Source organism: Magnusiomyces paraingens (genome assembly GCF_902498895.1).
Source record: "Magnusiomyces paraingens strain CBS 517.90 genome assembly, contig: contig3, whole genome shotgun sequence".
In the NCBI taxonomy this organism is placed as follows: Eukaryota; Fungi; Ascomycota; class Dipodascomycetes; order Dipodascales; family Dipodascaceae; genus Magnusiomyces; species Magnusiomyces paraingens.
In genome coordinates, this window is record NW_022474069.1 from 271,642 (window position 1) to 296,301 (window position 24,660).

Sequence of the window (24,660 nt, forward strand, 5' to 3'; positions counted from 1 at the left end):
TAACCCAGAAGTGATTTACTAAAAACTTTTATTAAAAGGATCTGTAATTGTAAAACACTATAATTTCTTAGAATTTTTAAAGTATTTTCATTGTCATAAAATTTTTTTTTAAGCTCCTTTAAGAGGCATTGGGGGTTCAAAATTTTAACAGATCATTTTTTGCTCCTGTTGTAAAGTAACGTTATTATGATTAAATATTCTTCTTAAATTATTCTCTGAAGTTTTTGAAAATCCATGTTTATTTTTACTTGTTTTGAAGCAAAAAACTTTCTAATTTGAACCTGTGGAGCAATATTTTTTGGTTTATATTTTTGACAACTGTTATTACTAGGTATCAATTCTCCTACTTTTCCCCCTTTTTTTTTTTTAACCATCATATCATTTTCCCAAATCTACAGATAAATTGTAATTAATTGTTAAATAAAAATTCTTATTAAAAAAGGAACCTACCATATCATTGGTTTGTAACTATAGCCAAGTTTTTTATGAAAAAAAAAGGCACTCTAAAAGACTAAAAAAATTTCAACCATTTCAACCTATAAAAATAAGTTAAATCAATCAGTTTTCATTATAAGCATAGAAACCAATACATTTCATCCTACCCTGGAAAAGAAATATATTCAATTTAATCGATTGACCAAACAAAAAAGTAATGGACGACACCGGAGTTGAACCGGGGACCTTTCGCATGCTAAGCAAACGTGATAGCCAACTACACCAGACGCCCATGTAATTTAAAAATAAAAATAATGAGTTCAATATATAGTATTTAGGCATTAAACAAACTACTCTGTATTGTAAATTTTGAAAGATTTATTATAAAATATTAAGCTAATTGTATTTTTTATAAGTTTAATTTTTAATTTTGTATGTCATATGAAGGATAATATACTCAGGGGGTAAGTAAGAGAGCCAGTGCAAGAAAAAAATAAGTACTAGAATTGTTTATTCCATAATATATAAGAATATAGCAACAAATTTTGAGCTTTTTAATGATATTTCAACTACTTTTAAAGATAAAATTAGAAAAAAAAGGTCAAAATCAATTTGGATGATAAATTTGGTTTCACTCATTTTACAAACAAAATATGAAATCTAAATATATATAAAAAAGTGCCACTTCCTTTACTTAATGGAAAACTTTCTGAATCCCAGAAAGAAGTCAAATTGCTTGGAATCATTTTAAGCAACCGTCTCAACTGTAAATTTTATATTTTAAATAAAAATCGACAAGGGCAAGAAAAGCGGGTTGAAAGAACAATTTGAAATCTTGGTAGAACACTAAAAGGTATGTGGGGGAAGTTGCAGTAAGATCCTGGTATTAATTGTCTAAGAAATCAATTGTAAAATATGGTATATATATTTGGTATCACAAGAACTTGAAAAAAGGAAATCCACGAGTCGGAAATGATGATGACAATGGCTTTGAGAAGAGTTGTTGTGGCTTATGGCACAACTCCTATTATGGTACTGAAATGCTGATATTAGGCATCATTATCTTATGTTAAAATTAATAATGAAAAGATGCTTGTTTACATCTTAATATAAACAAAACCAGCTCTTATTAATAATTATTTATTTGCTTTGAATAAGAAATTATTAATTGCAAAGCAAACCCCACTTTATATCCTGGCATGATAGCAAAAGCTTTTGGTTTTCCACATGTCGATCATATAGAATATTGGAACTCGGAAAAGGTAGGATAAAAAACTTATTGTCAAATTAAGAAAAATCAAAGGTATCATAAAATCATATTGGAGATGAATCGTACAAACAATATTTTTTTTTTTAAAATGGTCACATTAGTGAGTATAAAAAAAAAAAAAAAGTCAAATTATCTAAGGCACCATTACTCAGTTTTGCACAGGCATTGATCAAATATTCTTTGCTGGAAAAATAAAATTACAGCGTTTAAGAAGACAAGTGGGAATAAGTTGGGTATACTTTGGTATTTGATATCTTGTTACTCATAATCTAGCATGGGAACATATTTTGGGAGATGATGGAGATTTAAACGTTGAAGTCAAATTAAAAGTTTATTGTGAAAATTGGGAAGTTATATTGTAATGAGCAAAAACGATGGCGTTAATGTCAATGGTATTCTTTCAGCTCTTGATATTGAAAATAAATAGTTTCACTGCCGCCTTATATATATATATATATATATATATATATATATATATTTAAGTAAGTGGAATGTACAACTTTAATTTTTTTCATTCATATATTATTAATAACAATAATTTTGAAGAACTGGAATGTTTTTTTTTTTTTTTCTTTTAGATGAGTTTGTTTCAAACTATACATAGTTTAAAACTATGTATATTTATTTTAAAAATACTTGCAGAGGAATGTCTGATTGAAAAAAAAAAAAAATTAAAGTATAAAGTAAAAATTTTTTTTGATAAATAACTTATAAGTTATATATTAAATGAATTGTCACAAAATCTTTTTTTTTTTTTTTGGTTATATTTTGGTGATATTTTTAAAAGATAAAATAAATAAATTAATACTGATATATATTTACGCATATTGATATTGTTGTAAAATGAAACATAGATAAAAGTTTCCACTTTATTTTATTTATTTATTTTCATTTCAATTTTGAAAATAAGTTTTTTTTTTTCTTGATAACCCTTGTTTTGTTTTTAGAACAATTGCAATTGGTTTCCAAAGATTCACAAAACCTTGGTAGTTTTATTTTTTTTTATTTTTTTTTTTATTTCCAAAGTTCGTTAAACAGTCGACTGTTTAACAAACTTAAGACTAGTATTAAGAACTTGTGTTGATTTCAAACTATTTTTTTTTTTTTTTTTGAGAGAGAGAGAGCACAAACAAGCTCCAACACTCTTCAAGGTCCTCTAGCATACTTTTGATTCTTTTTTTTTTTTCTTTATCTCCACTTTTATCTTATTCCCTATATATATATATAAATGAAATCAGCTCTATCATTCTCCTCAAGAATGACCACTTTGCAATATCAAAAGTCCCCCCGGGAAAATCGTACAACAACCTAAGCCTGGAGCTTTCAACGAGCTACCAGATGACCAAAAATGCAAGTAGATCTATTATGATTAGCATGTGTGTGAAGAACCGTACATTGACTGGTAACAGAGTCACCAGTAGAGCCAGGTGCACGTTTTTAAGGTAATTTTTTTTTTAAAAATTTTTGCACTTTCTGGCTTCACTTTATTAGCCCGTGATATTGTTATTATTTTTTTTTTCAACTAGGTTGGAATTTAAGAACAACATTGTTTGAGTTTAGCTCAAAAATCTGTCTTTGTTACTTTCGGTAGTATTTTTTTTTTTTTATTTTTTTTATTTTTTTTATTTTTCAGCCTTGGTGACTTTCATTTCGCTTTGTTTAAAGTCAATCATGGTTTGAAACACTTTTGTGCTTTATCCAGAACAAGGATTTTCTAGTTATTGTAGTATTCTCGAAGTTGTACAATGGTTGAGTATTTGTTTGTTTTGGTCTTCTTGAAGTTGTGTTTTTTTTTTTTTTTTTTTTTTTTTTTTTTTGTGGCCATTTAATTTAATATTTTCATAAAGAATAAGGAATACCAAATACCAAATACCACCTGTTCATTATAATTATTTACAACCTTTTAAACAGTCTTGTTTATCGCTAATTTTCACTTGCCAATGTTACACAAAGATCCGAAATCGATGAATTCTTGAACTCATGATTTATTTTACATTTTCTGAAAAATTTCCAAATTCTTAAAAAAAACACTTTTTATTTCAAACTCTATCATAATAGTCAATTTTTTTTTTATTTATTTTCTTCTTCTTGTCAATGTGTAAATACACTAATACTCAGCAAGACGAAGCTTACGACCAAGTTCTCTACGGTTAGCAGCAGCTTGGAATGCCGGGGGTTCGGGCGAAGCAGCACGAGTCTTGACAGCCTTGTAATCGTTAATGTCAAAGTAACCGTAGCCACCCAACAAGTAGGAAATGACCTCGTCTTCCTGCTGCTCCATGGTGCGTGGGGTAGCTGTTGAGCTAACAGTGCGGCCGATGATAGCATGAGTAGGAGTGCGGGCACCATGGGGGGTAGCCATATCGAGGTGACGGGCGCGACTGCCAAATGAAAGAGTAGACTTGGTAGTGGATTGGCGCCAGAGGGTGCGGACTTCGAGGAAGTAAGAGTTAAGGGTATCCAGCAGACGCTTTGTCTGGCGGTGCTTGGAGGACGCGCAGATGGTGATAGAGTTCTCCTTGATGATGTAGCCCAAGCCATAACCTTCAGGAGAAGTAGGGCCAAAGCCAAAGAGCTTAAGGGCAGGGTTACCACAGTTAGATGTGGAAAGAATGGTATTGTTGAGCTTGTCCCAACCAGGGTCAGCAAAGATGGCGGGGATCTCACGCAGGTTGAAGGTACCTGTGGGGGAAAGAGCGCCACCATTGGCAGGAGCAGGGGTACCATTAGGGGTGCTAGAGTTTGTGCCAGCGGCAGTGGCAGCGGCAGCAGCAGCAGCAGCATCTTCGTCATCGAGAATCTTTTTCCAGATGCAGAAGAGACCGTACAAGTGTCTGTCCTGGCCAAGACCTGCGGAGCAAATACGGGTGGTAGAAACGTGCTTTTCACAAGCGCGTCTGAGATACTCGAGCTTTTGGGCAGCAGGAGCATCTTCGCAAAACTTGTGGACGTAATCGTTAGACTCTTCAGAGACGGTTCTAATGGCTTCAGTACGGCCGTGGAGGAAACGCTTGGTCATAGCGGGTTCGTATGTGCATTCAGTCTTACCATAGAGAGCATAGTAAGCAGCTTGGAATCCCATTTGGACAAAGGCATCAGGAGAGCAGCCCATATTCTTGATTGTGTTCATACCATAGGCACTGAACTCAAGAGCCTGGAAATCGTTTTGCTCGATAAGGTCAGCAAGGCGAGTTTCAGCAAAGCGCAGGGAAAGAGCGAGCTCTGGGGTGATGTTAAACTCGAGCTTGCGTGGGGTAGTGATAACATCGCCAAAGGAGCTCGGGTCACGTTTTGCGGGGTCAGGGGAGGTTGAAGCCCAGAGAGAGGGCGATTGGCCATTGATACTCTTGGCAAAACGAAGGATAGTGTCTGTATAAATGTCTGAAACATATCTTAAGACGGTATGACCATCGACACCGGTATGTTCAAAGTTGATACCGGCTTTGGCGTTTTTGGTGACAATGATTTGAAGCTTATCGTACCAACGGTTAGTGCATGTGCCAACCTGAACACCACGTTCGACGACAGAAAGACCGCAGAGCATGTTTCTAGAAAGGTCAGAGAGAGATTCAGGAGACTCGTGGTCGAGACAGACGACAAAGAGAGCGGAGTCAATGAGTTTGGTGCATTCATTGTTTGTGGGGTCTTCATCGCGGCTCATGATTTCACGGACGGAAGCCCAGATGCGTCTGTTTTCGGTGGTGAGGACACCGAGTGCGCCCTTTGCGGCCTCTTGGATGGGGGTTTCGGTAGCATCATCGACAATGGTTTGGAAGTTAATTGCCATGTCTGCCTCGGTCATGATAAGGTCATTGTTTTCATCGAGGACATCAAACCAGTAGAACTGGGAGTGACAGGCAACGACAATGTGATTTGAGGTGGTGTCAGACTGCATCATGCAGCCGCTAGAGGTGGGGATACGGGCAGAGCCAAAGAGACGGGAGTACTGGTACATGCAAAGATTTTTGCCACGAATGGAGTCAGCAGGAAGTTCTTCACGTCGCAGGGCACGGATGAAGCGGAGCGAAGAAGTTGTGAGGGTGGCAGCACGTTGGACTTGGGTAGTGGCAAATGGGGTTGAATCGTCTTCCAAGAGAAAGAAGGGGTTAAGATTAAGGACGACTGGCGAGTCATAGTTAAGGTAAGAGTCGTACCAGAATTGTTCGATAAAGGAGGAGCGGGTAGCACCGTATTTGCGGAGTTCTTGATCGAGATAAGGGCCACAAGTTTCGAGAAAGTTTTTGACAGCTTCTTGTGAGTTTTGATGTTCACGGGGGGTCTATAAAGGGTAGTAGAGAGTTAGAATTGAATTGGGTTGAAATGAAATGAAATGAAATGAAATGAATTGAATTGAATTGAAATGAAAATGAAATAAACTGAAATAAGAAAACATACTTGGAGGGGTTTAAGAACACTGAGATACTTTGTAAGAGTGTCTTCAAGTTTGGGGATAGGCAGCTTTTCGAGCTGGTCTTGTTGGGCAAAAGTGATTCCACAAGTCATTTTTTAGGTGGATGTATAAGGATGATGAAGGGTAGAAGGGGGAAAAAAAAAAAAAAAAAAAGGGAGAGATTAAGTATTGTAAAAAAAGAGTTACAGAAGAAAGAATTAAAAAAAAAAAAAAAGGTAAAAAGAAAAAGGGAAAAGTCCGGAGTATTTATATTAAAAAAAAAAAAAGAAAGAAAGGTCTCAATCTGTGTAGTTTTTGGTATATATATATATATATATATGGGGAAAAGATTGGAGTATTTTATTTTATTTTTTTTATGGTCCGTGCAGCCAAAAAGTTCAAAAAAAAACTCCAACAGCCAGCAGACCAAAAAAAAAAAAAGAACTTTCCACGGGCTGCGTTTCTCCACGATTCAAAGCGGTTTTTCCGGCGTGGAGAAAAAAAAAAATAAATAAATAAAATAAAATAAAATAAAATAAAATTTTGACCCCGGACAGGAGGGATTGATTAGTCATTGATTAGATAATAACACTATCATATTTAATATAAGTCTTGGAATTGAAAAAAAAAATAAAATAAAATAAATAAAAGTTTGGATTTATATATATTTTTTATATATTTTTTATATATTTTTTATATATTTTTTATATATATATATATTTTTTTTTTTGCTAAAATAAAACCATTGATTTGAAAAAAATAAAAATTAAAAATTAAATAATTAAATAATTAAATAATTAAATAAATAAATTAAATATAAAAGATTGATAATATCAATGATCTTAATATTCTATTAAGAAAAAAATTAAAATATATAATAATACTGAAAAACTGCTGATCTTAAAGACTTGAAAGAATCACAAAAGTCACCGGGTAAGCGGGTATACGGCAGAAAAAAAAAAAAAAAAAAAAAAAAAAAATCGATATCTAGTGCAACTAAAAGTAATATAATAACCAAGTTCCAATCTCATCTATTTATTTTATTTATTCATTGTATGGCAAATGTATAAATGTAAGTGTACCTAATGATGGTGGTTATCCAATTGCTCAGTACATCTCAATGGGCTCTTTTTTTTTTTTTTTTTTTTTTTCGTTAGTCAAATTCTTCCACTCGCCCAGAAGTAATAGTAATGAAGTAATATATTAGTAGTAGTAGTAATTGAAATAGTAATTATTGGCAGCAGCAGTCAAAATTGGTTTTCTTCTTGTTGTTGTTGTTGTTCTTCTTCATTTTTTTTTTTCTTTCTCTCTCTCTTTCTGTCTCCCCCCAGCCAACGCAGTCCCAAATTCAGCATGTGATTTCCCCAGGTTCCCCCGGATGAAAGGGATGGCAATTTTTTTATTTATTTTTTATTTATTTATTTTTATTTATTTATTTTTGTTGCATGTAACAAAGAAACACGGCTGATATCTTTTTTTTTTATTTTTTTTTTTTTTTTTTTTTTTTTTTTACTTTTATTTATTTTGTCAATTGCTGCGGATATATATAGTCACGTGAAATGTTACCCTCCTGGACTAACGGAAAAACTAACTGGTCACGGGATTTATACTTTTTTTTTTTGTTTTTCAGCCGCAGTGCCCTTTTTTGAAGTTTTTTTTTTTTTTTTTTTTTTTTTTTTTTTTTTTTTTTCCGGTCCAAATCATCATCATCCTTCATTCATTCATTCATTCATTCATTCAATCAATCATTAAAACTCAAAAAAAAAAAAAAAATAAAACTATTATTAAACCTATTTTAAAAAAAAAAAAAAAAAATACCCTAAATGTCCCTCTTAAATAAATATTATATCTATATTATATTTCATTCTATCAATTAAAATTAAAATAAAAATAAAAATCCTTTAAAACTTCTTCATCAATATAATCCATGAAATAAGCATCGCCACCAATAATGAAAAGGTAAATGGTGCAAGCACAAATGCACCATACTGGGTAGTCAATACACCATTCAAAAATGGACCCAAAGCACCACCAACTCCTCCACACGCAGCAAGCAACCCTACACCAACAACGTGCAAATGCTCAGGGAACTTCTTAATAAATACAACCATCGAAGTTGGATACAAAGGTGCATTGAAAAACCCAATGAGAACAGCACACACACTGCTAACTGCAATGCTCGGCACAAACCAAAACCCAGCAATCGACGCAAGTGTGCACAAAATATAAACTAGATTCCACAGCTCCTCACTCCATGCTGAACGGCTCGTCACAAACCCAAGTCCCATACGACCCAATGTCATGCCTGCCCAGTATGCAGTCCCCACATAACCCATCTGCTTTTCATCTCCATGACGTACGTCAATCATATAAATAGGGATCCATCCTGAAAAGGTGATTTCCGCACCTACTGCCATGAATAGTGAGAATGACAATAACAGTGCAAGCTTGGACTGCAGAGTTTCGCGGAATGCAGACACTTGTCCGTGAGTTGACTTTTCAATTGCCATGGCAGGATCAATCTCCATCAGTACGTTATTAGGATCATGGTGGTGATGCTCGGGATCAAGCTCATTATCGACAATTCCTGGTAACAATGGTGAAGTTTCCTCAGGATGCTGTTGTTGTTCCTTGATTGAACGCTCAATGATTTGTTTGTAATGTTCAGCCGTTTCGTCGCTATAGGCGTAGAAAATAAGAATAGTTGACAAGGAGGTCATGACTGCAAGGAAAAAGTAAACTGTGTTCCACTGGTATCCCCAGACCAAAAGAGTGGTTGTGACAAAGGGCGAAATAATGCCTCCAAGCCCGTAAAATCCGTGTAATAAACCCAGCATTTCATTGTTATTATTGAGATTACCAGCCCATGCGTTGGATGAGGCTTCAATTAATCCATTACCAAAGCCTGAAATAAAGTATCCAATGACAAATATTGGGAATGGGGGCATTGTGTATGCTAGTATAAAACACACAAGCTGGAAGAAACCACCTAGGGTTAGAGTACCCCAGCGACCCACATGACGGTGAAAGATTTCGCAGACAAATGCTGAAATGAGGTATCCTGTAAATCCCAGTAGGAAAATGTAAGAGACTGATGTGTATGAGATTTGATAATGTTGTTCAAGCTTGTGAAAAAAAAAAAAAAAAAAAAAAAGTTAGATATTAGATAAATAGAAGAAAGAGAGAAGAAAAAAAAAAAAAAAAAAAAAAACTTACACTCTTAACAAGAACTCCAACAGAAGCATCATTCATGCCAAAGGAAATCATGCCCCAGAACATGGCGACTGTTTTGAGGACATTTTTGGGCGGGTAATTCCATGATTCGCGTCCGTTGACGAGCTTTGGGTCGACTACACTATCGTTATCGGACCCCGCTGTAGAAGATGGTGTTGTTGCGCCATAGTTTTCTATTGGAGTTTCTGCAGTCATTCTTATAATTATGTGAATAAAAGGAGTAATTTAAATAAAGAAATAAATAAATAAATAAATAAAAAAATGAGAGAGAGAGATATAGAAAGCAAGAAAGAAAGTAAAAAATGAGAAAATAAAATAAAGAATAGTAAAATGAAAAATTGGTTTATTTATAAAAAAAAAAAAAAAAAAAATAGGAAGAAAAAAGGATTCATAAATAAAATGTCTGAGAGGTTTTTTTTTTTTTTTTTTTTTTTTTTTTAATACTGCCTCTTAATAATATTCTACACTTCAATGGCTGCTTAGAAGACTCATCTTACCGACCTCCGCCGACCTTCGCCATATATAATTAATTAATTAAATAAATAAAAAAAAATTAAAAAAAATTTTTATTAAAAGAATTTTTTTTTTTTCTATTCTTTAATTCTTTCTTCTAAAGAGTTTTTATTTTATTTTTTAAAAAAAACTGCTTCGCCGTTACGGCCCGCTTCAGCTCTCCGATGAAATTTTTTCTTTCTTTCCTTTCTTTCTTTCTTAAAAAAAAAAAAAAAAAAAATTTTCTTTCAACGCTATTGTCTAGTCACTAGTCATCTCCTTCACCATAGGCCTTCAATAAACGTGATTGAATTCTAAATCAACGTGTGCACTTGGGTGATTTTGGCCTTGATGATGATGGTTTATAATTATACATATATATATATATATATATATATATATATATATATTTGGCTGCAAAACGTGCTGCTCTAACAATAATTTATTTTTTTTTTCTCCATTTAGGTCTGCTGGCCATTTCCATAAAAATAAAAAAAAAAAAAAAGATTTTTCGGTTGGCTGAACACTTCGCCAACCAGTGCGGCCCATGAAATTTCCCACGCACACTGAAATACTCTCATTTCACGTGAAGATTAGATTACCTCACCTACCACCCTCCCCCTAAATTCCAGTAACTTGGCAATTATCACTGATAATAAATAACTTTATATATATCTATATATATATATTAACCCCTATTTTATTTATAGTAACGCCATTCCTCCCGCTCCCGCTCTCTACCCCAGATTTCACCTTCTATCAACGTCCCTTAAACACCGGCTTTCGCTTCTCTGCAAACGCAGCCAGAGCCTCAAACTTGTCCTCCGTATTTACAACCCGAGCATACATCCCAGCTTCCCATGCTGGTGCTGCTCCACGCACTGCCTGTTTCGCCGCAACAAGTGCAACAGGCCCACCTGCTCCAATCTCTCGCGCAAGTGCCCATGCTCCCTCATCCGCACTTTCTCCAGAATTCACAAGAGCCCGAGATGCAACACCTAATTGTAATGCCTCTGCTGCTCCCACACGCCGACCTGTTAACACCAAATCCAGTGCACGCGAAGTACCCACAAGACGTGGTAGACGATAAGTGCCGCCGGCACCTGGAATGATGGCCAGACGAGTCTCCGGGAGTCCCACTACTGCAGAGGGTCCCAAAACACGGAAATCAGCTGCAAGAGCCAGCTCAAGTCCACCACCAAGTGCAACACCATCAATGGCCGCAATGGTAGGGACTGCTTGGGTTTCTAGTAAATCCAAAGTGTGGTTGAGTTTAGCAAGAAATGCGCGGGTATCGTCTTGGGTAAATGTTTTCCGTTCCTTAAGATCTGCGCCTGCGCAAAAAATGTCTGGTGCTGCAGAACGCAAAATTAGTGCGCGTGTACCTTGTCCAGCGTAATCTCGGGTCACAGCAGTGTGAAGATCATCCAGTAATTGTCGTGAAATGGAGTTTTTGGCCTTAAGTCTATTGAGTGTCACAATTGCAATTGACCCGGACCCATCAGCGGGTGGAGTATCGGTAAGCTCTGCATCAGCAAAGGAAGGAGCATTGACAGAAACGTATTGGACGCGGACAGGTGAATCTGTAGATGAGGTGCTATATGTAGCACACCACATGCGCGATGCCGTGCGCATAGCACGCTTGTTGTTTAAAAGAGGTCTCAAAAGTTTTGTAGACATTATTATTATTATTTTTTGTAGTGATAATTCCGAATAAAGAATGATATTTTTTGAAAAAGATCTTTTAATTAAAAGAAAAGACCTGATGTGGGTTTATATATATATATATATATATATATGAAAAAAAAAAAAAAAAAAAAAAATAAGGAAGTCAGATTGCGGGGTGCAAAGTGTTGTGAGTGTGGAGAGAATAAAAGTTGTTGTTATATATACGGATAGTTATAGTTGTTGATGCGGGGTGTTCAAGTATTGATTTTTATTTTAATTTTTTTTTTTTTTTTTTGACTTCGGATAGGTTTTGAGAGGGGAGGGCGCCCGGAGAAGTGAACGGATTTGTATTAGAAAAGAAGAACGGATCTGGGAAGATTTCGGAGTGTTTATTTAAAATAAGAAAAACAAACAAAATAGAAAAAAAAAAAAAAAAAAAAAAAACGGAGCACCGGACGGAGCCCGGAAGCCGTGAATAAACGGTTGGGCTTGTTGTTTAGAAAAGAGCCGACATGGGAATGTGGGGGGGGGAGGGAAGGTAGAGAGTAGGAAATAGTGCGGAGGGAAGTGGGGTGTATAGGTGAAGGAGGCAATAAATAAATAAAAAAAGTTTATTATTTAAAACCCGAAAATAAAAGACCCGATATAATGACCCGATATAAAGACCCGATTAGAAAATAGTATGAAAATTCCGGTCAAGTCAACTCACCACAAAGCAATAAAAAAAAGATACATTTAACGATGACTTAGTTTAGGGTTTTACCCTAACTTAATTTTAAAATAGGAAAGACTCACTTTAACTGCAAACTTTTCATGACTACACACAAAAAAAAAATAAAACCAAAAAAAAAAAAATGAAAATAACTGTGTTACATACTTGTGACATTACATATATGTGACAACTGGAGAAAAAAATTTTTCATTAACATTGTTTTTATATTTCCAACATGCCCAAACAATGCTAAAATCAAAAACCACTACGAACCTGCCAAAAAGGAACCGCAGAGACCCTAAATAGGTAATCAGCCGCATGTTTTACCTAATACTATTTAGTCTGATTACCTCAGTCTAGGTGTATTGTATGTGTGCGAAATTTTTTCTCTTCTCTCTCAGACTCTCCCGTTCCCTCCCTCCCCCCCCCCGTCCTCCCCTTTTCCCTTCCCTTTTCTCCCCCCCCATCGCCGCGTACAATCCCTCCTTGCACCAGAGGTCTTATTGCACTCCCCAGCAGCACACCGACACCCCAAATAACCTTTTGAAGAAAAAGATGTCTGACGTCGAGGTTGAAATCGAAGAACAGCAGGAACAGGTCTACGTCTACGAGGGCTTCACCAAGCTCCCTGCTGACGTTGTTGCCGAATCTGGCGCCATCAAGCTCTTCAACAAGTGGTCCTTTGATGATGTTGAGGTTAAGGATATCTCCCTGACGGACTACATCCAGATCAGACAGCCCGTCTACCTCTCACACTCTGCTGGCAGATACGCCTCCAAGAGATTCCGCAAGGCTCAGTGCCCCATTGTTGAGCGTCTCACCAACTCCTTGATGATGAATGGCCGCAACAACGGCAAGAAGCTCTTGGCTGTTCGCATTGTCCAGCAGGCTCTGGAGATTATCCACCTGCTGACTGACCAGAACCCTCTCCAGGTTCTTGTTGATGCTATTGTCAACACTGGCCCAAGAGAAGACTCTACCAGAATCGGTTCTTCTGGTACCGTCAGAAGACAGGCTGTCGATGTCTCTCCTCTTAGAAGAGTCAACCAGGCTATTGCCCTCCTCACCATTGGTGCTCGTGAGGCCTCCTTCAGAAACATCAAGACCATTGCTGAGTGCCTTGCTGAGGAGCTCATCAACGCTGCCAAGGGTTCCTCCAACTCTTATGCTATTAAGAAGAAGGATGAGCTTGAGCGTGTTGCCAAGTCCAACCGTTAAAAAGTTTATCATTTTATATATTCAATGTATGACTTTTGCACAAAAAAAAAGAAAGGAAGAAAAAAAATTATATATCGTGTTTTGTTTTTTTTTGCAGTTTTAATAATTGTTTTTCTGGTTAAAAATCAGAATAAAAGCTTAAGTGTGTGATTTGGCTAGTTTGAGTAGCTTGTTTTATTTTTGAAAAAAAAAAAAAATTTACTAGTGGTACACAATCTATTGTTAAAAAAAATATGTAAATACAATCATTTTGAATCTCCAAATCTTGAAGAGTTCTTGGTTTTAAGATAAAAAAAAAAAGGTATGTATGTCTTTTGTGTTTTTTTTTTAAAAAAAATTATTCATTATTTTTTTTTCTTCATTCCTTCATCGTCTTCATATATTTGATTTCCTGATTTAATTTCCATATCCTGCAATATCCTCCCTCTTTTTTTTTTTAATCATATCATCCTCCTCTTCCTACTTCTTTATTTTCCTCCATTTATTATTCTTTTAGCTAGAAAAGAACTTGTTGGAGAGCTTGGCAATGACATGCAGAGCAACAACCGAAAAGATGAAACCCAGAGCCATGACCATGACGACCATGGGATCGACTCGGAGACCTGAAGCCTCGTCAGTGTAGAGCTTGAGCATGGTGCTGGAAGAACCGCCAGCACCAGCAGAGCGAGTGGATGTCGGTCGCTCGTTAGCAGCAGCAGCTTGTCTTTCTTGGTTGGCGCGTCTCCTAAAGATTCAAGTGGTTAGATTTAGTGGAAAGATTTAAAATAAAATAAAATAAAATAAAATAAAATAAAATAAAATAAAATAAAACAAAACAAAAGAATTTATCAAGCAACCGTTAATAGGGAAAAAGGACTTACTTAAGAGTGGACTTGGGACCTCCTGGAACAGCAGATGAAGACTGAAGATGTGTTAGTTTGAAAAAAATGGAAAGATCAACAAATAAAAGAAATGAATCAAAGTTGAAAAGAGCTTGATTGATAAATTGGGAATACAGGACACAGTAATCTTAATTGACAACAAAACTTTTTAGATTGGAGATATAAATTTCAGTGAAAAGTCGTGTATGATATAATTAGATTTTTCTCCATTTTTTTTTTTTAGAAGGGGTTCATTGGTAAGGTATACACGTTTAGATTAATGATAAAAATCATTCTGGTATTTGACTTGAGGAAAAGATCTATTGTTGTTTCTATCTTTGGTGAATGATGCTGGTTATTATTTTTTTTCTATTCTTGCTTTTGGTGGTGTATATTTATATATATATATATATATTTTTTCAAGACATTAACTGAAAATTTTCCATGTTTCTCATTTTAATCTGGGCTAAAACAACACTTTGACTCTTTGTGACAAAACAGTTGAAAAAAAAAAAAAAAAAAAAAAAAGAGAAAAAGAGAAAGAGAACTGCATACCATTGTTGTATGTGATTAATATATGCAAATTATAATTTTAAAAGTAGAAGAAATTGCTAAAGCACAAGCTATAACACGATCGATTGATTGATAAATAGATTGATTGATGTTGGGTTGTTGTTGTGTTGATGTAATGAATATGAAGAGGAAGTAAGTGGTGGCAGTAGTTAAAAGGGAAAGGGAAAGTGTTGGTTGTGGACAGCTTGTAAGTAAGCTTTACGAAAAATGCCAGCGCAGTGGGTAAATAAGGCTGTGTGTTGGTGGTAGTGGTGGTTGTTTTAGAGGGGTCTCTATTCAGTGAGCATATATATGCTTAAATATACATTGCAACAAAAGAGAGATTCCTGGTGACTACAGAGAAAAGGACAGGTTACAGTTTCTGGAAAAGCTTCAAAAAAAAAAAAAAAAAAAAAAAGGCTGTCTTTTGTTACAATGAAAAAAAAAACTGTATTTTGTGTGTAATAATTGAAATGAAAAATGAAATATATAAATTATGGTATATGCGGCGCAAATATATATATATATATAGTCACGTGCTTTGATTTGAGCAAAAAGAAGAAAGAAAGAAAGAAGGAGAAAAAATGAAGTTGAATATGAAGCTTAGTTTTATTAGCTTTTTAAATTAAATGATATTATAAATTAAATTTTCTTGAAAAAAAAACAATTTACCTTATTCCATACTTTAAGTATTAAAATATATTTTTTCGGATCATTTGAATATGGCTAAATATAAGTTCAAGAAGCTCATTGCATGTACCTCCATCCGTAATTTACTTTACAAGAATGTTTATACCCTAGAAGTTTTTTTGTTAATGAAGCTTAGTGTAGTGAGCGACTTGGATTTTTGATTTAGTGGCTAAAAATGTTTTTTTTTTATTTTAAATGGAATAACAAAACAGAGCATGAATCAGCTATTATAATAGAGAAAAGTGGTAAAAAAAAATCAAACAAATAAAAAGAAAAAATGAAATTGATAAAGAGTTAAAGTGAATATTTTTTAATGAAAAATATATATAGCCGCTATACCAATGAAGGAAAAGAAAAAGGTGAATAAAAGAAATTTAGTGAACATAAAATAAATTTGAGGTGCTTCAACTTTTTTTAGCAGAAATATAAAGAAAAAAAGAAGAACAAGATAAAAAAAAAATAGTTGAGGTGTTTTAAAATAAATGATTAAAATTTTGAAAAAAAAAAAAAAAAAAAAAAAAAAAAAAAAAAAAAAGGAAAAGAAAACATTATTATTAGCAATATAAAAAAAAATTCATTTTAAACGGCTTCAAATCTAAAAGAATTTTGGTGGGTTTATCAACAAAATAGGTAATTTAATGAAATGGAAATGAAAATGAAAATGAAAATGAAAATGAAAATGAAAATGAAAATGAAAATGAAAATGAAAATGAAAATGAAAATGAAAATGAAAATGAAAATGAAAATGAAAAAAAAAAGTTGTTATTCCGAAAGACAAAAAAATAAAAATTAAATAAAAAAGTGAAATTCAAGTTTGATGGAGTTTCATTGGAATATTTGTAAAAAAATAAAAATGACGATAGTATGACTAGAATTTTGTTTTGAAGATAAAAAAAAAAAAAAAATGAAAGAAAGTGATTGGGTAAATGGTTGAGTAAGTATATCAAATATAACTGTAAATATTCCCCATTAAATGGGTAATATATACGATTAATGTCTTTGATTGATTTATTTTTTTTTTTTTTGCAATTTATCGGAATATATTGTAAAGTAAATAGACCATAATTTATTTAATGGTTCATGCAAAAAAAAAAAAATAGAAAATAAGGATATTTGAGGTTATTGAGTGAGTGATAATTGAATATGGTCTTTTCTAAATCAGGAGAAAAGAGAAGAAAAAAAAAATGAGGAGATCGCCAAGGTTGTATTTATCCTACGTATGATTTATCTCATGTTTAATATTGCTCTCAAAAGTTTTGCTTTTTTTTTTTTTTTTAAAATATATATATTTTTTGAAGAGACTCTGACGTGAGAACTACGGGAGGTTTTAGATTTATTCAAAATTTATATGGAAGATGATGATTACATCAAAGCAAAGTAAAGGAAGGCAAAAAAAAAAAAAGCAATAAAGAAATTTGTGATGTTGTTTTTCCAGTGACAGTCCGTCGGAACGGCATTTGATGGGATGTGCAGTTATTACAATATTGCTATATAATAAGCTTAAAAATGAATTAGCGGAGAAGGTAAGGTTTTGTGTTGACACCCAATTTACCGGTAGGGTTGCTGTTACTGCTACTGTGGTAGTGGTAGTGGTAGTGGTGGTGGTGGTGGAGAAGGGATAATGTTATTATTAAGCAAAGTTAAGTTGATGATAAATATATAGATGAGGCTGAATAAATTGTGATAATAATGTTAATAATAAGCATCAATGAATAATTGATTAAGATTAAGATTAGGATTAGGATTAGGATTAGGATAAAGAAGAAAAAAAGATAATGATGTTGAATGATGATGAATCAATCAATACGGAATTTATTCTTTTTATGGCAAAATGATTTATTTTTGGTGTCATTATTTTATTTTAAATTTTTCTCTTAAACTTCGGCTTTTGAACCTTTTTTTTTTTGTATATATATTACGGTAAAAAGTAAAAGCGAAGAGAGAATAGGAGAAATAGATAGAAAGAATGAAAGAAAGAAAGAGCGGATGTCAGTTTTGAAAAAAAAAAAAAAAAAATTAAAGTCAGTGCTTACATTGAATAGTTAAGAATGAAATGGAAGAGACGGAGATAAACAAAATTAGACAAGGTTTAAACGGATTTAATTTAATTTAATCACATTTTCTTTAGATTTCTGTAGAAAAATAAAATAAAATAAAATATAACCTAAATGAGAGAAATGACATAAGACTTAGAATTTGTGATAATTACGTCAGAGTAGAAGGGGAGGGAACTTAAAAAAAAAAAAAAAAAAAAAAAAAAAAAAAAAGAACAAAATTCCAGATTAGTGATTTAAAAAAGGATCCAAGGATTAAAGTTAAAAAAAAAAAAAATTGATTTATGATTTATGATTTATGATTTTTATGGAAGGTAATTGGGTAATGTATGTGACTTTTGGTACCACCATATTTAGGTCTACATCACACACTTATTACAATTGATTACAATCAATCACGATTGTAGAGCTTGTTTTTTTTTTTTTTTTTTTTCGTTTTAATGAATTTTTTCCAAAGCTCGAGAGGAATCTCAAATGAAGTAGAAGAAAAAAAAAGAAAAAAAAAAGGTTTAAACTTTTCTTTTATTTTATATTTTTATATTTTTATTTTTAATTGAATTAACAACAAAGCCCTAAGAAAAAACAAGGAACATAGGAATCATTCGAAATGATATTCAACATGATCTCAAAACAAGATATTTATTTATTTATATTTTGTTAAAACCTTTTTTTTTTTTTTTTTTTTTTTTTTACTACGGCTATTGTTTATGTGCTTATAATAACACTATTGAATAGTTTCCAGAGATAAAATTTTTTTTTTCTGGGAGATTTTAAATTATATTTGTATAATAATAATACTTTTCTTATATTTAAAGAATTATTATAATAATAAGAGGCTTAATGAAAAAAAAAAAAAAAAAAAAAAAGGTCAGCACTATTTATCATTGTAATTTTCGTTAATTAACTTAAGCCATGATCATGAGCAATTGATAAGAAAGCAATCTTTATATAATGGAAGAAAATTAAGAGGGTGTGTGATTGTTAATATTTAGTTATAATTATATATAATATGTTTATTTTTTTTTATTCAATGGCCAATATATATTTATATATTGTATTTTTTATATTATTGAAATTATTGAATGCATAGATATTTGCAAATGGTATCGCCACTTTGTTAGGTCACCAGGGCTTAGTATATGTATATGTAGTTGGCTGATTGGATAGGATTGGATAGGATAGGATAGGAAAAAATAGGTTAAAATAGTTCAGGAACATAAAAAGAGTTTTGAAAAAAGCACTTGGCAAAGTTTCCATTATATTAAAGTGCACAAGTAAGTAAGTATTAAAAGAACTGTTTTTTTAATATAAAATATAAGAAGAATTGTAGTATATTTAAGACTCTTTTCTAAATGTTGAGTCGAAATCAAAATCAAAATCAAAATCAAAATCTGAGGATATATAATTTGAATTCAATGGGGAAACATTTAAATTAATTTTTTTTTTTTTTTGATTCAGTCAATTTAACTATTTAACTATTTGTTTTTCGGGTACATTTATGTTTTTGACGTCTTTTATCGAGTATACAATAAATTGTGGTGACCTAAATATTACAAAATATAAAATAGGGAAGGGGGGAGGGGTAGAAACAGAAGAAGAAGAAGAAAGGAGATTTGTGTATATATATATATTTGAAGTAAATAAATTACTAATAATCGTATAAGCATAAACAATAAGCTTATTTGTAAGTTACGTAACCATTTATGGGCGGATAATAGCAGTAGCGGAAACAAAAAAAAAAAAAAGAAAAAAAAAATTTCTTCTTCTTTTTCTCCAGCAATTTCTTTTTTTTTTTTTTTTTTTTGAGTCAAAGTGGCTGAAACACAACCAAATTCATTTATATAAACACAAAAACTAACGTCAGAAAATAAAATAAAAAAATAAAAAATAAAGTGGTAGTAAAAGTAAAGGGCCTCGGGAAAAGGTCAATTAAAGAAGGAATTAATGAGGGGAGAGGGGGGGAGGGCAATTAGAACTAGTAATATTTTAACTAATTAACTAATTAACTAATTAACTATTTAACTAACTAACTAATTAATTATTTAATGAATGAAAAGATTGATTGAATTCAATTATTCAAAGGTTGATTTTTTTTGTTTTTAAATGTGATTTATATATATATATTTATTTTTTTGACAATTATTAGTGGCTAAAGAAAAATTTTTTTTCTTTATATTATTGTTACAAATAACCTTGACCTAACATTTAACAAACGTAATCTTTAATCAAAAAATTTTTATATAAAAAAATTAGAAAAAATAAAAGTGATTTGTATGTGATTAAGATGATGATGATGATGATGATGTTAACAAAAGGATGAAAATGTTGAAAATGATGGCGGTGGCAATTATTAAATTTCAATTCAACGGAAGGGCAAAGAAAAAATAAAAAAAAAAAGCCTTTCGTAATATGAAAATATTTGTATATTTGTATATTTGTATATATTTATAATAATAATTATATTTGTAAAGTTAAAATAATAATTAATAACTGTCTATATGTTGATGGTTATTATTTTATTATTTTATTATTATTATTATTATTGTTGTTGTTGTGATTAATTGATTAATTAATTAATTAATAATTCACGGCATAAATCTTAGCTCAGTGTGTGTGTGTGTATGTGCCGAAGTTCCCCAAGAAAAAAAAAAAAAATACGTGGTGGTGGGATTTTTTTTTTTTTTGTTAAATATCCACCTTCCTCCTGTCCTTTTTTATTTTTATTTTTATTTTATTTAGAAAGAAAGGTTTAGAATAATTTTTTTTTAGTTTTTTTTTTTAATAAAATACTACAATTTTTTTTTTTCTTTTTTAAAAGAAAGAAATAAAAAAAAAAGCATCAGAAGCCGAAGAGAAGACGACGAAGAAGAAGTTTATAGAAGGCGAAGTCGAAGGCAACCAGAAAAAAAAATTATCAAACAAAATCTCATCTCTTATAACATTATTATTATTATTATTATTATTATTCTCTCATCAAAAAAAAATCATCCATTTAACCAACAACAACAACAACAACAACATATTCAACTTTTTTTTTTTTTTTTTTTTTTAATCAATACGACAATATCATCATTCTTTGATTATAATCTCAGGCCATAGAGATTTATTTCTATTTTCCTCATTATCCACCATTTTTTTCTCATTAAAAAAAAACAATTAAAATATAAACAACCTTTTATCACTAAAGCATTTTATATTCATTTCAATACATATATACTAAGAACATCTTAATCATCAAAAACAGTCATCAGACAAACAAACAATCAATCAACAACATATATATATATATATTGATTCATCATTTCATCTTTATAACTATCCTGTTTTTTGCATTTTTCTTTGATAACCTTATCACAGTTCTCTCTCCTCTCTTTACCCCTTCCTCTTTAATACCAGCAATACCAGCACTACATCAACAACAACTACCACACATGTTATTATGAGAGAAAACAACTTCCGATCGGTTCCTCTCAACAGAGCCTCCATCTCTATGACCACGTCGCTCTACGACCGTCGTGCTCTCGACTGCTCTGCAGATAGGCCTCTCATCTACTCTCTTAATCACCTTATTTTTCTTGCCTCCTCTTCAGACCGCGTTAGAGACTCTCTTGCAATGGATGGAGGTATTGAGCAGCTTGCTGCTATTCTTCAAAGCTGTTGCTGCGATGAGTCTCGCACTCGCAATATGACCCCCATGGAGCTCGAAAACTTTAAGACTCTGAGCGCATGGAAATGGACCCTGGCGTTTCAGTGCTTGGTCTTTGTTTGCATCCATGGAGGTGAGGAAATCAGACGCAGAATCGCATCTTGCGGCATTCTTCCTGTTATTTCAACAGTGCTATTTAACTTTTCCCAGCTTTCACCAAAACAAAAATCATCGAGTAAGTTTATTTTCAAATTTTTTTTTTTTTTTAAACGCGTGACTTTGGCATTTACATGGTAATAATGATGATGGTGATTATTATTTTGTTGTATTGAGCAACATTATTATTATTATCATTATTATTTCTATTACTACTATTATTTTCACTGCCATGTCATTATATTTTATTATTATTATTATTTTTTTTTTTTGGTCTGGATTGAGATGGGATGGGCTGGACTGGACTGGACTGAAATGGGCTGTGCTGAGCTGGCCGGCTCGGATTTGCGCTCAAATCCCGCCAAGATTTTTTATTTTTTTAGTGGTGGTGGTAGGCCTTTTTTTTTTCTGTGTGTGTGTGTGCAGCAGTTGCTGCCTTTTTTTTTTTTTTTTTTTTTCTTTTTATGTTTGCCACCCAATGACCTTACATGCTTTTTCAATTACTCCTCCATTCAACTTTTCATGATGGAAAATTTAAATAAACTATACTAACACTTGAACTTGCTCTAGCTTCATCATGTTCGCATTCTTTACGACATGGCTCTTTTCCAGTTGACACTGCTACTGCTACTGTTGCTGCTGCTGCCGCTCGTCGTACTGAAACAGCTGCAGATCCCCCCCCTGCAACAATAAATGCAACTACAACAGTACAAACAACTTCAGTAGACAACAATACTGGTAACCATCGCCACCATCACCACTATCATCATCATCATCACCATCATCACCACCATCCTAGAATAAGACCAGATCCTGCAACCGCTGCTGCTGTTGCAGCAGTTAATGCAGCTGCAGCTGCTAACACTTCGACTGATTTATATCTAGATCAGCAACAACAACAACAACAACAACAGCAAGACTCAGCTGCATCATCAGCTGCAAGCTCTGCTGCTAGCTCAGCAGCAAGCTCAATTGTATCGACTTCTTCTACAATGCCCTCCATTTATAGAATGAACTCCAACATATCCACATCAAGTGTTTCCACTGTTGATGCTTCAACAACTTCTTCCATGGTTGTGGATCAAAACTCTAATGCATCTTTCCCCAGTTATGATGTTGTCACCCCTGTTCCTTCTCCAGCTGTTGATGTTAATATGGACTTTTTCCATTCAGATCCCAATAATAGCAACTCAACTCCCACAGCTACTTCAGTTGCTGAAAATTTCACCCTTACTGCACTTACACAACCCAACCCTCAAACAAATGTCGGCCTTGCTGGTACGGCAACTGAAACTGTTGCTACTCCACAACAACAACAACAGCCTACATTTGGTCTTTGGGCTGGTGATTCGGCTGCACCAACTCCTACTCTTGAAGAACAACAGCTGCGTCAACGTCAAATTCAGGAAGATCGTCAAAGATTATTGCAGCAGCAGCAAGTGCAGCAGCAGCAGCAGCAGCAGCAGCAGCAACAACAACAACAACAACAAAGAGGACTTCAAAGAGGTGTTCAACAAACACAAGGACAGGCACAAACACAGTTGAATCGTGGCCAAGCTGTTACTATGCAACACCCCCAACAGCAACCCAACAATATGCAATTTTACCGCCCCCACCCTCATGAGCATCATATTGTATCTCCGCGGTCGTTTGACAGTAGTGGCCGATTGATTCCTCAGGAAGAAGACATTATTTGGTCATTGGAAATATTAGCATTTGTTTCCAAGTATACATACCTACGTGACAAGTTACAGTCTACTCGTATCATTCCAAGACTGGCAACCATGTCTAAAGTACCTTCAGAACATAAGGTTTACATTCGTGAAGAAAATACTGTTTTCCCCGATGATACCCTAGAGGCTATGGAGATTGATGAGATTGCCCCTAATGGGGTTGGTGCTACTGAAAACCGCCATACTTTTGAATCTACTCGTGCCAATTACATGGATAGTGATGACGAAGATAGTGATGGTGGCTGTAGTGGTAATCATCATCATCATCATGAAGATTCATCTTATGATTACGATTCATATGATTTTGAAACTACTCAAGATTTAGATGAAGATTGCACTGGTCCCGTGCGCAACATTTTCTCACTGGTTGAGCCCTTTACATTTAACACTTCCCCACAAATTAAGTATTGGGCTGGTGTGATTATGCGCAACTCGTGTCGTAAGGATGACACTAAGGGTGGGATTCGACAGTGTGCTAGCTTTGAGTGTGGCAAGTGGGAAAAGTATCCTAAGCAGTTTGCCAAGTGCCGGCGGTGTAAGCGGACCAAGTATTGCAGCAAGGACTGTCAGGTCCGTGCATGGAATTACCATCGTCACTGGTGTATGCCCACTCCTTCGGCAACCAAGAGTTGTTCTGTGCCGTCGTCGGGTTCGACGGTGTCTACATCCTCTACGTCATCTGCGGGTCAACACAATCATCATCAGCAGTCCCAACACCAACAACAACAAAATCAACAACAACAGCTGCAGCAACATGCAGCAGCATCAGGAGTAGGGACTATGGCGGCAGGCCCGTCAGGGGCCCCGCGACAGCCTTTTTCTAGTGTTCAGACGTTGCAACAACAGCAACAACAGCAGTCACAGCTACAACTACAGCAATCACAGCTACAACAGTCTCCATTTCAACAACAGCCACAGCAGCAGCAGCCACAGCAGCAGCAGCCACAACAACCACAGCAGCAGCCACAGCCAGCCTCATTTCAACAATCCACTTCATCACAAGGACAGTCTCATCATCACGGGCCTCATTTGAATGCGCAGCAGTTGCAACATTTGCAACAATTGCAGCATCAGCAACAACGGCAGCAAATGCAGCCGCAGTTTTTCCAGGCTAATAGTGGTGGAGGAGGGTCAAGAGGTGAAGGAGGAGGAGGAGGAGGAGGTGAAGGAGCTGTTGGTGGCAGTGGTATTGGTGGAATATTTGGGCTGGGGCGAGGATTTCAAATGAGGTCGCAGCAGTCGATGTCGTTTGGAATAGGTACTGGGACTAGTAATAGTAGTAGTAATAGTAGTGGTAGTGGTAGTGGTAATAATGGTGGTGGCAATAGTTGATAGATGAAGGGTACATGATAGAAAAAATAATAAACAAAAACAAAAACAAACTGGAAAATGACGTATGTGTGTGAGAATGTAACAAAACAACAAAAAAATGGGATTAAAAATGAAATGAAGAGTATATAATGAAAAAAAAAAAAAATGAAAATTTTAAGGGGGGAAAAGAAATTAATAGAAAGTAGTACCCTTTTTTTTTTATTTTAAAATTAATGAAA

General features: G+C 33.8%; 6 protein-coding genes across 6 annotated transcripts; 2 read left to right on the forward strand and 4 right to left on the reverse strand.

Annotated features, from left to right (window-relative positions):
- Positions 1 to 3,812: 3,812 nt before the first annotated feature.
- On the reverse strand, positions 3,813 to 6,208 carry SAPINGB_P003406 (uncharacterized protein; the record flags this gene model as incomplete). Its single annotated transcript, XM_031998124.1, has 2 exons — positions 3,813 to 5,984; positions 6,101 to 6,208. 2 exons carry the CDS (start codon positions 6,206 to 6,208, stop codon positions 3,813 to 3,815), a joined length of 2,280 nt encoding a protein of 759 aa, XP_031854015.1.
- Positions 6,209 to 7,996: 1,788 nt separating this feature from the next.
- Positions 7,997 to 9,524, reverse strand: SAPINGB_P003407 (uncharacterized protein; the record flags this gene model as incomplete). Its single annotated transcript, XM_031998125.1, has 2 exons — positions 7,997 to 9,220; positions 9,312 to 9,524. 2 exons carry the CDS (start codon positions 9,522 to 9,524, stop codon positions 7,997 to 7,999), a joined length of 1,437 nt encoding a protein of 478 aa, XP_031854016.1.
- Positions 9,525 to 10,580: 1,056 nt separating this feature from the next.
- On the reverse strand, positions 10,581 to 11,501 carry SAPINGB_P003408 (uncharacterized protein; the record flags this gene model as incomplete). Its single annotated transcript, XM_031998126.1, has 1 exon — positions 10,581 to 11,501. One exon carries the CDS (start codon positions 11,499 to 11,501, stop codon positions 10,581 to 10,583), a length of 921 nt encoding a protein of 306 aa, XP_031854017.1.
- A 1,255-nt stretch (positions 11,502 to 12,756) lies between these two features.
- Positions 12,757 to 13,419, forward strand: SAPINGB_P003409 (40S ribosomal protein uS7; the record flags this gene model as incomplete). Its single annotated transcript, XM_031998127.1, has 1 exon — positions 12,757 to 13,419. One exon carries the CDS (start codon positions 12,757 to 12,759, stop codon positions 13,417 to 13,419), a length of 663 nt encoding a protein of 220 aa, XP_031854018.1.
- A 492-nt stretch (positions 13,420 to 13,911) lies between these two features.
- Positions 13,912 to 14,837, reverse strand: SAPINGB_P003410 (uncharacterized protein; the record flags this gene model as incomplete). Its single annotated transcript, XM_031998128.1, has 3 exons — positions 13,912 to 14,143; positions 14,280 to 14,320; positions 14,835 to 14,837. 3 exons carry the CDS (start codon positions 14,835 to 14,837, stop codon positions 13,912 to 13,914), a joined length of 276 nt encoding a protein of 91 aa, XP_031854019.1.
- A 6,177-nt stretch (positions 14,838 to 21,014) lies between these two features.
- SAPINGB_P003411 (uncharacterized protein) lies at positions 21,015 to 24,442 on the forward strand (the record flags this gene model as incomplete). The annotated part of the gene is made up of 2 exons (XM_031998129.1): positions 21,015 to 21,456; positions 21,948 to 24,442. The coding sequence occupies 2 exons, from the start codon at positions 21,015 to 21,017 to the stop codon at positions 24,440 to 24,442; spliced, it is 2,937 nt and encodes a 978-aa protein (XP_031854020.1).
- Positions 24,443 to 24,660: the final 218 nt, after the last annotated feature.